General features: G+C 35.2%; 1 protein-coding gene across 2 annotated transcripts in view; it reads left to right on the top strand.

Moving 5' to 3' along the window:
- Nucleotides 1-12,604, top strand: part of ITGA1 (integrin subunit alpha 1) — an 80,071-nt gene that overhangs the window by 51,069 nt on the left and 16,398 nt on the right. For both annotated transcript variants that reach the window (XM_083817662.1, XM_083817661.1), the window contains exons 10-20: nt 561-634; nt 2,212-2,356; nt 3,536-3,678; nt 5,003-5,146; nt 6,583-6,837; nt 7,248-7,378; nt 9,966-10,129; nt 10,322-10,458; nt 11,466-11,576; nt 12,153-12,238; nt 12,443-12,578. In XM_083817662.1, coding sequence (XP_083673788.1) covers nt 561-634; nt 2,212-2,356; nt 3,536-3,678; nt 5,003-5,146; nt 6,583-6,837; nt 7,248-7,378; nt 9,966-10,129; nt 10,322-10,458; nt 11,466-11,576; nt 12,153-12,238; nt 12,443-12,578 — 1,526 coding nt within the window. The remainder of the gene's footprint in view (nt 1-560; nt 635-2,211; nt 2,357-3,535; nt 3,679-5,002; nt 5,147-6,582; nt 6,838-7,247; nt 7,379-9,965; nt 10,130-10,321; nt 10,459-11,465; nt 11,577-12,152; nt 12,239-12,442; nt 12,579-12,604) is intronic.

Here is a 12,604-nt window from a genome sequence, read left to right as displayed (position 1 = left end):
CAGAGATTTTCATGTAACTTTCTGGGAAGGATTACAGTTCCCAATACAGTTCCCTGAGGCTTACGAAGCTTGGATGGCTGAGATTTTCCTATGTTGTTTTTAACAAAGGTTCATACAAACATCAAGTGTTTTTCATTTAAAGTTCTACCAGCTGCCTACAAATTTTTAGTTGCTTGAATACAAGGCCAGGGCTACATGGATGGTGTTTTATTGTTCACTTAGCTCAAGTGGAAAATGGCTTAACCATATTAATCAAACATTCCAAACATATTTACCATCAGCCTGAGGTCAAATCTGGTCAGTTTTAGCCCAGAAATATTTCTTGGAAAAGTTCTGAGACGTGATCTTAAAATGGAAACGTTTTCTCCTACTTAATGGTAATATTTAACACAGATCTTAATTTCTATATTTATTATCAAAATCTATGGCAAGATATATTAATGGTGTTATCCTTTACCATCACGTAAGCATTTTCATTACAGTATTCAGATTTTTTCAAATTAAAACTCATTTATTTTAAAACTTTTTTTTCTCTCTTTTTTTTTTTTTCTGTTTAATAGCAACAAAAGACCAGCAAGCAGCCTCATTTGAAATGGAAATGTCTCAAGCTGGTTTCAGTGCTCATTATTCTCAGGTAAACAAGCTGTTTGAAAATAGAAATAACTTTTGCAAAGTAGACTTCTTTTGCTGATGGCATGAATTTGGAACAAGTATTTAGAATTCATTGTACAGTCCTGTTACTTGTTTGCTGATAGATATATTGGAGTTTCCTGTAATCTAGCTTTTTGTAAAATGTACTTAAAGAATGATTATATACAATGAATGCATAAGAGAATAAGTACCGTCTTCACATGAACTATAAATTTAACACTCCCATAGCATTTTTCTATCAGAGAAATATTCTATAATATGTTAACTATAAAACTGTTCTCTATAAATACTAATATATAAATTGTTTTTGTATTGCATTGGTGAAATGTAGACAAGAAGATATAAATGTAAGGGATTGTGGTGGTTTTACCCTGTACATACATATATTTTATTTCTGTAATGGATATCTCCATTAACAGTAACACAGCATATTCTTAGTTCTGTTAATACATTGAATACATGAATTCTCAGGGGGTAAACTCTTATTAGACTGGGTTGCAAAAAACCCTGGGAATATTTATTAGCAGAAAATGACTCCCTACATCTTTTTTTTTTTTTTTGAAAATCAAAAGTACTCATTGTGATGGTAGGCTCAGTGTACACAACTGAAATAGAATCTTAACATAAGATCAAAGGAACTGGGAAGAGTTAAGTTTTAAAGATGTGAAAAAGTAGTGACAGTTGAAAAGACCACAATAGGAAAGTAACTGAACTAGGCAGACTCTGAGCAGTACAAGACAAACTGACATGCATAGGAAAACTTCCAGTATGGCTGCGTATGGCTCAGCATATCACTGGTAAAACAAATCATAAATGACCTTCAGTGAAATTTAACATAAATACTTTTTTTGCAGAAATACTCTCCATCCATTTTCACTCTCTGCACTGTAAAATCGTATACTATACTTCAGATGATGTACTATACCTTAGAAACAGGTGTTAGTCAACCCAAGAAAGATTTATAAGGTTATCTATTTGGTAGAGCATATGCTTGAAGTTACCAAAGAACTGACCTATTGTCATCAGAACCTCACTTCAGAAGATGGTCCTCAGACCTTGCTACCTTTACAGACTCAGGGCATCTGGTGTCTCTTTTATCCAGAAGACTACATTCATCCCTTCAGGCAAGAAAGGTCAGCAAAGCATTTGTCATTGACAAAAAGCACTTTTCAGATAGTCACAGGTTCAACACAGAATGGTTTAACTTTCTGAAAGTTTATCTGTGGACTCTATTTAGGTATGGTATTCTCTGATTACCTCTGCTAAATCTCTTTTATCTCTCTGTGCTGTGTGTCTTGGTGGGCTATTCATTGGTGGTCCAATTAATAGATACTTTTCCTGAACAGCTCCTGATTTTGTTTTGTTTTGTTTTGTTTTGTTTTCTCAAATTTTGCATTTTTAACAAATACTGAGATTGTGTGGGGCCCATAATCTAGTAAGAAAAGCAGGGCTGAATCTTGTAAGTATACAGAAAGCATTATCTAAATGTGGGCATCACGATCAATGAATGTCTGAAGATGATCCACATAAAGAAAAGGCTTTTGTTTTTCTCTGCACAAGGACTGGATCATGCTTGGGGCAGTCGGAGCATATGACTGGAATGGTACAGTGCTCATGGTGAAGGACAGTGGTATTTCAATACCAACTAATGACACTTTTCGTGACAGATTTTCAGAAAAAAATGAACCTCTTGCAGCCTATCTAGGTAAGAGAATTAGCCCATTTTGTAACATTTCTTGATAAATGCTACAAGTGCTCTCTAAAACCTCATTCACAAAGATTCTCTTACAGAGTATTTCCTTATATTCTAGGAGCCTGGGAGAATTTATAATTTATGGATGTGTCTTTTGTATGATTTTGTTGTTTTTCTTTAAAAAAAAAACACTACTTCTACCATCAAAAAAATAGTCCAAACAGTTGCAGCCCTAAGCATATCTAGACTTTTTCCGGTAGAGATGTCTAATCTGTTCAGAGATTTCAAAGATTCCCCTAGCACCATTTTCAAATTTTTCTCTGCCTTCATACTTAAAAAGTTTGATACAATATCCAATCTAAATCTTCTTTGCTTAAAATTAAGCTATCTTCTTTCACTTGGTGGACAAGAACAAGAGTTTACCGCCATCCTTTTTATATAATGTTTTACATATTGGCAAGCTCTTCTTTTCCTCTGAGCCTTTTCAACCAAAAACCATCTCAATGGCCTTGCTCATTCCTATCTCTGCTTGCTCTCTGTTACCTCCTCTCATGTAACACACATCTCAATGATGAGGAGTCAACACTAGAATCATTTAATCTTTTTCCCTAAGTACATTTTTCCCTTCTTTACAGACTATTTTTTTATATGTCCAATTTAGTCACTTCAAATTTAGACACTGTTCTCCACCATACTTGCAACCCTGCTGCAATTTTTATTTATCTGCAAATTTTATAAGTCTTTTTCCGCTTAAGTTGTTTTATTGTTGTTAATATTAAACAGAGCTAGGTTCAAAATGCCTCCAGAATCACACCTGGACACCATCAGTTTGGCAGTGAGCCAGTGACAACTGTTCTTTTCAACCAGCTATTCACCTGTTATTTAATCTGTGCCATCATTCTCTTACACTATGTAAGAATAGAAAAGCAAACGTTATAAAAAATTCTGCAGAAGTTTAGAATCACCAGCCTCACCAGCCTCACCAGGTTTAATGACACACTGATGCTCATGACTCTGAACCTGTAGCCAAATACACATCCAGCCCTTTTATTTGACTCTGCTATTGTTCTCTAGCAGAATTAAGCGTAAACATCTATTTGCAGAACCCCGCCTTAAAAAGGTTCTGAATCACAGCAATTATTCCTGATGCATTCTGTATTTACTGCATCTTGAATTCTTTCTGCTTCCTAGGCTATACTGTGAATTCAGCATTGACACCTGGAGGTGTGCTGTATATAACAGGACAGCCACGATACAATCACACTGGCCAAGTTATCATTTATAAAATGGAGGGAAAAGAGGTGCAAGTACTTCAGAGGTTAAAAGGAGAACAAGTAAGTATGCATTCATGATTTACATGTGAGAGGAATATGGCATGAGACATAGAAATGATGTAAATGACAAAACTCTGTATCAAAAAAGCAAAACTGTAAGTTGTAATCAGAAAGGTTACAAGATCAGAACTAAAGATTAGGTGAATGCTGTGGTGTAATATGTAATAGAAAGTAGACATAGTAGTTAGAGAACATTGGAAATCTTCTCTGTTTGGGGTAAGTCTTCGCAGATGTCGGAGTGGTTGTAGCCATCTCTGCACTGTCAATTTTCTGTCTGCTGCATGGAAAGGGTACACTATTGGCAAGAAACAGATGTGATAAGCAGGGTTCTGTGAGTGAGCATCATCTGGGATACCATAAAATATTGAACAGCTGCTCATTACATTCAGTAGCAGCTGCTCCTGCAGGAAAAAAAAATATCATGTAACTACATAATAAAAGACGGTAGTAAAATACAATGCACAAACAAGTTGAAAGACCTTTCTACTCCACTCTCTTCAGGCTGCAGTACAAGCTTCGTTCAGAACAACTCAGGTTACCTAATATTTATCTTCGGTAGCTGGTGTTTGCAGCTCAGCTAATCAATCTTGGACGCTTTTAGAGTCAATGAAGGAAAGAAGGCATTTTAAGGTTTGAGTGATTTGTCCTACCTGAAGCACTTTCTGTTGAATAAGATGCATCCAGCACTAGAAAGGACTGCTTTTCATGTTAAGTGTAAAGGAAATCAAGGGTGTCTAGCTTAGCTGTAAAATAAATGTCAGATGAATCCCACACCTTGTGCCTAAACTATGAGTGAATCTAGCTCTTTGTGTAAATCTTGTTCTTCTTCATTCAGTAGCAACTTGGGAATTTTGGATAGTGCCTGTACTAGCTAAGAACTTTTATCTATCATCCTACCTTTTTCCCCTCATGAGCCTATGACCATTGATTTTTCGCTCTATTTAATACCGTTGGGACTAACTTCCCCAAGACACATCTGTTCAAATGCTGTCTCTCCTGAGAGGTTCCAGTCTCCTTAGCAGATAAGAGGCCCCTTTTGTACTTTTCAAATCCAACAAAGTTGGAAGTTGGATGGACCAGCCTTAAATAAATAAATAATTAAATAAATAAATAAATAAAACAATGAACGCTAAAGCAGAAACAAGCTTCAAAAACATGCAGACCAGAAGGATCTTCTAGGTAGCAAAGAAAACTTCTGCATAATGGTAATATTTGTCATTGTTGTAATCAACTGTAAAACAGTTGTAAAACAGGTCTCTCAGTAGGAATTGTTGCATCATGCTACTGACTCTGCATCTGATTTATACCTTCTATTTTTCTGCAGATTGGCTCATACTTTGGAGGTGTTATTACCACAGTTGACATCAACAGGGACTCTTTTACAGACCTTCTTCTTGTTGGAGCTCCTATGTATATGGGAACTGAAAAAGAGGAGCAGGGGAAAGTGTATGTGTATGCTCTGAACAAGGTAAGGATAATGTTTATTGACCAGGAACAGAATGTGCTCCCTTCTGTCTTCATAACCTTATTTTAATTAAATATGATAATTTGAGTTGGGGATGATGACCAGTTGAAAACAGAGAAACAGTTTTTTGACAACTGAGAGTATGACACTGTATATTTTTTGAAAACTTTCTTCTCACCGTTTTTCTAATAGAGTATTTTATACAGATAAGCCCTATATCCACTAAACTGAAATATGGAATAGATGAAAAATTATAATATTAATTTTCTATCATATTTTCTTCCTGCTGTCACACACTAGAGAACAGTAGGGCTCATCTGTCTTAAAACTACGTGTTTCAAGGGTTTTATGATTCAATTACCAGCCTAGAGATAAACCCCATACATTCAAGAGCTTTTAAGCATGTCACAGCTAGATCAAGTATATCAGATACAGTTGATTTTCTTAATTTGGTAAGCCCCTCTTTCCTAATGTCTGTATGTACTTTTTCTTTTTTTTCATCTTTTTTCTCTTCTTTTGGTCCAGCATCATTGTATGTTGTAGTAACAGTTATCAAAGTAGGTCCTAGAAACAATGGTCTCCTAAAATACTATGGCAGGAAAAGGGTCTGAAGAGGCTGGATCTGTTTGACAAGGAACTCTTCCAGTTTCTACATGCATGTTGCTAACAACAAATTGATGGTGGGTGAATAGATTTGGCAAGAAAACAAGAATTCAGTGTCCTCTAATAATGCAAGGGTTTGAAATTTGTTTTTCCTGTTACTAGTTTTATCCATCACCAAAAAAAGGAGGTGCAGCAACTGCTTGCTGCTGCTAATCTCTAATATGTAGCTCCTGGGGAATCTCTTGGAAAGATGGGTTACATGCCATACTATATGTGTGGTTTTGGTTTAGGATTCATGCACACTAGACACAGTTCACCAGAAGAGTACATACGTGAGGCCATGCAGTATGTGTGTGCTGAAGATAGAATTCAGTCTATGTAAGACAAATCCTTTCCTTTGTTCTGGAATAGCAGTATTGCCATCTGTGATTCATCAGAAACTTGGCTTACTTCTCAAATTAAAAGACTGCCTTTGGAAGAAATCTTTATGCTATCTTAAGAATGAAGTAGTTTACTTATAATAACATCCAAATATTGTTATAAAACTATGCTTTTCCTGTAAACACGTAACTTTTGCATAAGAATAAGCATAACATGCATTTAAGGATCTAGATGGAGAAAGAGAGGGAGCGAGGTTCTTTCACAAACACTGCTTAAAAATAGCATAGTTACAGAATCAGTTTCTGCAGTGCTCTCATTCGTTATGAATAGGATGTAATTGTTTTATTTAACTCACCAGTTTGTCTTCTGTACAAGAGCTCTTAAAAACCTGCATAGCTATGGAAAACCTGCATAGCTCATGGAAATCCACAAACTCTAAATCTGTTCTTTCACAGACAAAGTTCGAATATCAGATGAGTCTCGAACCTGTAAAGCAAACATGCTGTTCGCCGTTAAAACATGACACCTGCAAAGTTCTTAGGAATGAGCCCTGTGGTGCACGCTTCGGGACTGCGATTGCTGCAGTGAAGGACCTCAATCTTGATGGATATAATGACATTGTAATAGGATCTCCCTTAGAGGATGATCATCGGGGAGCTGTTTATATTTATCATGGCCGTGGCAACACAATCAATAAAAAATATACACAGGTATGAAGTAAAACTTTACAGGTTGACAGGTGCTATAATATGCAGCATAATTCCCGTTTCTGCATGTCTTTGCAATGTAGAATCAAATTATGACTTCGCCTGTCATGAGAGTTTCTGCTTTAAAATGTTCGGTACTTTTAAACTGATTTAACCAAATTTGACTATAGTATTGCTAGAAAATATATTTGCATGTTTTTGTTAGAAACCTTCTGAAATATTCTGTATTCTGTAATTCTGAAAATTTATAGTGTGTTTATAACGGTTACCATGGTAACCTTTTTAGGCGTATTGTAAAGAAAATTTAAAACATATAAAGTTTAAAAGCCATCCAACTGCCAACAAATGCGCCTTGGATATTCTTATAAAATGCATCAGTATGCACTGAATAAACCTCTTAATGCTTTTCACAGCGTATTGCATCAGGTGGAGATGGAGAGACAGTGAAATTTTTTGGCCAGTCCGTGCATGGAGAAATGGATTTAAACGATGATGGGCTGATTGATGTCACTATTGGAGGCCTTGGTGGGGCTGCCCTCTTCTGGTAAGGATGCTCACAGCAGCTGTCAGGCTAGAAAATAATTTGTCTTGTGATATCTGTGTAACTTGCATGCACTATAGTTTCAACTGTTGTGAGAATACAAGTTTCAACAGGTTTCATCTCATACTTTGATACTGACTGTAAATATTCCTAGTTTCATATCTCTCTGGAGGAAATATAAAAGTTAATAGATAGTAGTAATAAATATAGAAATGTTTTAGAAACCTTGTTAGCCTAGTATGAAGACCCTGTCCTGCTACGTCATATTCAAAACAGAAACTGATTCCACTCATGGCACTAAGTAAAATGAAATAAATAAATAAATAAATAAAACTAAGCATTGTCTTTTATACACTATATTGTGTATTGTTTTATCACCAATATGAAGGACAGCTTCAAATGTAAAGGGTTCATTGAGAAAACGCATTTGATCTACTCACCTTTTAGCAAAAATGTATACAAAGTTAGGATGGAAAACAATTCAGCTAAAAACTTGAGATTTTTAGAGAATTTCTCTCATTTCACAGCTTACAGAAGACTCCTTAGCAAAGTCATTTTTCTGATTTTGTTTTCCTGACTTCTAGCTCTTACAGCCTAACATAGAAGAATGTTACAGAAACTATTAATAATCTTTAAATACATTCTGTTGTGCTGTGTTACACTCCTTTCCTCCTTTACCTTTTTGCCTGTTGCATTGTCTTCCCCAGATGTTCTGCAAAATTAGTAGGGAAGCTCTCAGTACAGAAGAGAATGCGTCAAAGTCTTTGTAGGATCAGGATCTGAAACTGTACAATGATTAGAAAGGAAACTCAGTATTACTAACTTCAGCATTTGAAGAGTTATGGGACACATTCCCCCATAAAAAAATCAGAAGCTGGACTTTGATCTCATAATATTTCCTGATTTATATTTTCTGTTCTTAATTTTGGTGACATTTTTAAACTTTTACTTAGGATAATGACAGTTAAGTTCTCTCTATGTTTTTATAAAAGCTGGGAATCCGTCATAACCCACCTCTTCTTTGGTACACAAAATGCCCAATATTCACATTAAAGACTTTAAAGACTTGTTCAGGGAGCACTTATTTTCTGTAAGTTTTTTACCATTTGTTTCAATGCATATCTGATCTGTTTTAAATCTTGATACTAGCAAAAGAATCTTTTTCACTTCCAACTTGGCCTGTAATGCTTACAGTAGCTTTTGGTTCTTTATATTACTATAATTTATTAGTCTGTTAGCACTGGATTGAATTCACAAGTTTGCATGAGAGCATCAAAAGTCTCTGTTCCAAAGATCTAAATTCTTTAAAATATGTTTCTGATGAGCAAGGATACCACAAAAATTCCTCTTTTTCTCAATGAGCTGTAGAGTCCAGGGTGCTTAAAAGCTCCGTGGTCAGGTCAGCGGGGCTTAGCAAGACATTAAGCTATCTAACCATAGTAAGTGTGAGGTAAAATAATTTTGATTAAAATTCTTTGATACAAGCTTAAGTTAATCGCTGTTGCTTCATATTTGCTGTGGGCCATAGGCATTCTTCTTTATACAGAATTGTTTGGCTGAGCAGTCCCACCGCTTTCTGCTCTCCTTCCAAATGTTTGTGCAGCCGTTCAATGAGCTAGCCCAGGATCTCATCTAATTGGAGCAAAGGTCACCCATCCCCTCCCACCCTTTATTTTCCTTATTTGTTTCTTTAACTTTGACCTGTTCCTCAGCCTGGTCACCATGCAGCTGCATCAAAGCTTTTGCCATTTAAAGTGACCCAGGAAGAGGAAAAGCTGAGCCCTTCCAGCAAGAGATGACCATGAGGAGGAGATAAGGGCAAGAGTGAGGACTGTCCATGCTGCTCAAGCACTGCTGTTCCCAAGGCCTAGGTTCTGCTGGCTGGTGGCCACAGCTCCTGCCTTTTCCCTCCCAGCTGCCCAATGCCATACACCTGCCCCTGTCCCTACATTTTCTGGGGGTGGGACTCATCTGCTCCTTCACTGTCATGTTTAGATCACACATCTGAGGAAAGCTATTCTGTCAGCTACATTTTTTGCCTAATTTAGTACACTGACATACTTGAGGCTGGTGTCTTGAGGCCAAAAAGGAACTGGCTCAAAGCAAAGGTAGAGGCATTGCAGGGGGTGGGGGTAAAGGGGAGTTAAAGATGCAGCAAATTCCTCAGCCCATTTATCAACACACAACCTAAGATGACACTCTGCCCTCTAGCTCTTGTGTAGTAACTTGTTCATCTGTCATTGCACTTGAGAATGGATATGGGTCTTCAGTCTCTTTTGAAAAGAGACTGAAGGGCTCTTTAGTGTTGCTTAAATGATTTTAAAATCTTTCCTTTCATCTGTTATCCATTCTGAAACACGTAGAGCACTGAGGAGAAGCCCTTTGACCACTTTATCTTTAATATATTGTTTACTGGTACTATGTAGAGAGTGTATAGTTAATTAATTGTTTAGATTGTGATATGTGTGTATTTTAATGTTCAGTGTTGCAAATTTTTTTAGTTAGTTCATTAATATAAGTTTTAAAAGTTGCTGCTATTATTTTCAAGGTGCTTTGTCTCTTTTTTTTGTGTATGTGTGTGTTTGTTAAGGTCTCGTGATGTGGCTGAAGTAAATGTTTCCATGCAGTTCATACCCAAAAGCATCAATATCCAACAGCAAAATTGTCAGATAAATAAAAGAAAAACAATATGTATAAATGCCACAATTTGTTTTAAGACCAGACTAAAATCAAAGGAAGATATATTTGAATCAAGTAAGTAGACAAGCACTGAGTTATGGAATCTTTCCATTATAAAGCTACTAGGCTCACATTAATTTATTTCCCCCCAAATGGAATGCAACTCTCTTTTAAATTTACTATTTGAAGCATATTTATGATACTGGGAAAAAAATAATGTGTAGAGTTAAAATTTTGCAGAATATTAATTCTGAACTTCCTTTGCAGATCTGCAGTATTGGGTTACTCTTGACTCACAAAGACAAATATCTCGAAGCTTGTTCACAGAAACCCATGAGAGGAAAATGCAAAAAAATATAACTATCAAAGGGTCAGAATGTATTAAACATAACTTCTACATGTTGGCAAGTAAATCATTTAAAGTGGCTATATTTTTCTCAAGTTGATATTGTAATGATCCAAATGTATTCAGTTAATTGTAAATTGGAAAAAAATCAGCATCCAAAATTAATCTTAAAAGTGTACATAAAATGCATTTACTATGTATATATTTACTCTTTATATACATATGTATACATATATATGTATATAGGTATGAACTATTTACTTTTTTATGTGGTCTATTTATCTTTGTCTCTCTATTATGGGTGTGTCTTAAGAAAATGTATAACATATTTAGTTGAATTAAGCAGCTTAAACTTGTTAATAGTTCAGGTGCATTTAAAATTCTGCAGGAGTATGTGGGCTGGAATTTTAATTTGCATATTGCTGCTATTTCTTCTAATATAAAAGTAATCAAAAACTCCTAAATTAAGTTTGGCATAGAGAATACTAATTCATCGTAAAGCTAGAAATGTAATTGGCAACTATGAGTATGAAATTGCTCAGATTATAACTAATTCACAGAGAGAATAGAGGTGTATGATACAAGCTCCCCACATCTAAAACATTTAGCAACTTCACAGTTGTATGATAATTCAAAACTAATGATAAATGATGGCTAGCATTTTCTTGAATATGCAGTACATTTCCTAGCAGCAGGTCTCAGTTTGACTTCACATAACATGATATGACTGCTGTTTGTCTTACTGATTTTTTAAACACAACTAAAAAGGAAAGTGTACAAGTTGACATTTCTGACATATTCTTTAATGCAACTGTGTTGGAAATGCTCTGGCTATGTGACATTTTTATGACAAGCTGAGATACACAAAAACATTAGTAGGTGTTTATAAGGACTGGCTTGTACATTAAATGTGTTCTGAACATTCAAATGCTTCTCTAGCAAGGATGAAGTGTGACTGAAAAATATTTTACCTTAGCATTTGGTTTGCTTTTTATATCCTCCTTTACTGGCTTAGATATTAATGTGAATGTTCATAACAGCAATTTTGTTTTCTTTATGTTCTAGGATAAACCTGATTTTCAGGACTCTGTAAAGGTTTTGCTGGAGTTCAATTTTTCTGATCCAGAGAGTGGACCTGTTCTTGACAGCAATCTGCCAAATTCAATATCTGAATATGTAAGTCAGCAAGATTCTGTATCAATAAGAAGAATATTTAAAGTAAAATTCATAGCTCATACAAGACCTGAAAGTATTGGCCCCAAATGACTAAAGAGGGAGAGTTGTTAAGCCTGTCCAGAAGATGTTTACTCTAAATAAGTCTTCAGGGGTGAATGAGCATTGGAACCAACCTGTGGTTTTATAGCTGTCCAGAGTTAACTGAAGATAGAAGAGTACAAGTGATTTTATTGTCTTTTTTTTTTCTTTTTTTAAACATAGATTGAGCAGGGAAATATTAGTCACATATTTTGGTGGTGCTTGGCATCATTCATGCTTTTACTATTGTTTCTTTTTCTAACCTAGATGAATCGCTTATGACAGAATGAGTAGGAAAGTTATGTTTTACCTGCACATTTTACAGGATATTGGCATGTTGAACTGATTAACATTAGGGAATACTTCTTTGACTGTCAGACAGAAAACATAATATTTTTATATTTTTAGATAATATTTTTAGATAAGAAAATAAAATGCATGTATTTAATTTTAATAATCAATGTAATAAAATTGAGAATAAAAATACTATTGTTGCAGATTCCTTTCACAAAAGATTGTGGAGCCAAAAATAAATGCATTTCAGATCTTGTTCTGAATGTAAAAGCAAGCATAGCTGGAGACAGGTAACTACACTGGGTTTATTGTATTGCTTGATATTTGTACAAAATTTGTATGTCAATTATAATATCTTTAGTCTGGTAAAATAGAGCTGTGGTATAATTTTCAAATCAGAAACAATAGAGTCTGGACACTGAAAGATGTTCCTTTCTATTTTTAAGAACATATCCAAAATTTAACATGTCTAATAATCATACTTTATTTCACAGCTCTTCTCCATTCGTTGTAAAGTCACGCAATGATAAGTTCACCATCCAGCTCTCTATCAAGAATAAAAAAGACAGTGCCTATAATACCAGAGCTTTGGTCCAGTATTCTCCAAATATTATTTTTGCTGGCATTGAGGTAGGAATTTTTCACATTTCTCGTAA

This window comes from Anser anser (assembly GCF_964211835.1).
Source record: "Anser anser genome assembly, chromosome: Z".
Lineage (NCBI taxonomy): Eukaryota > Metazoa > Chordata > Aves > Anseriformes > Anatidae > Anser > Anser anser.
Note: the sequence above shows the minus strand (reverse complement) of the source record. Positions and strands in the feature narration are given on the sequence as shown.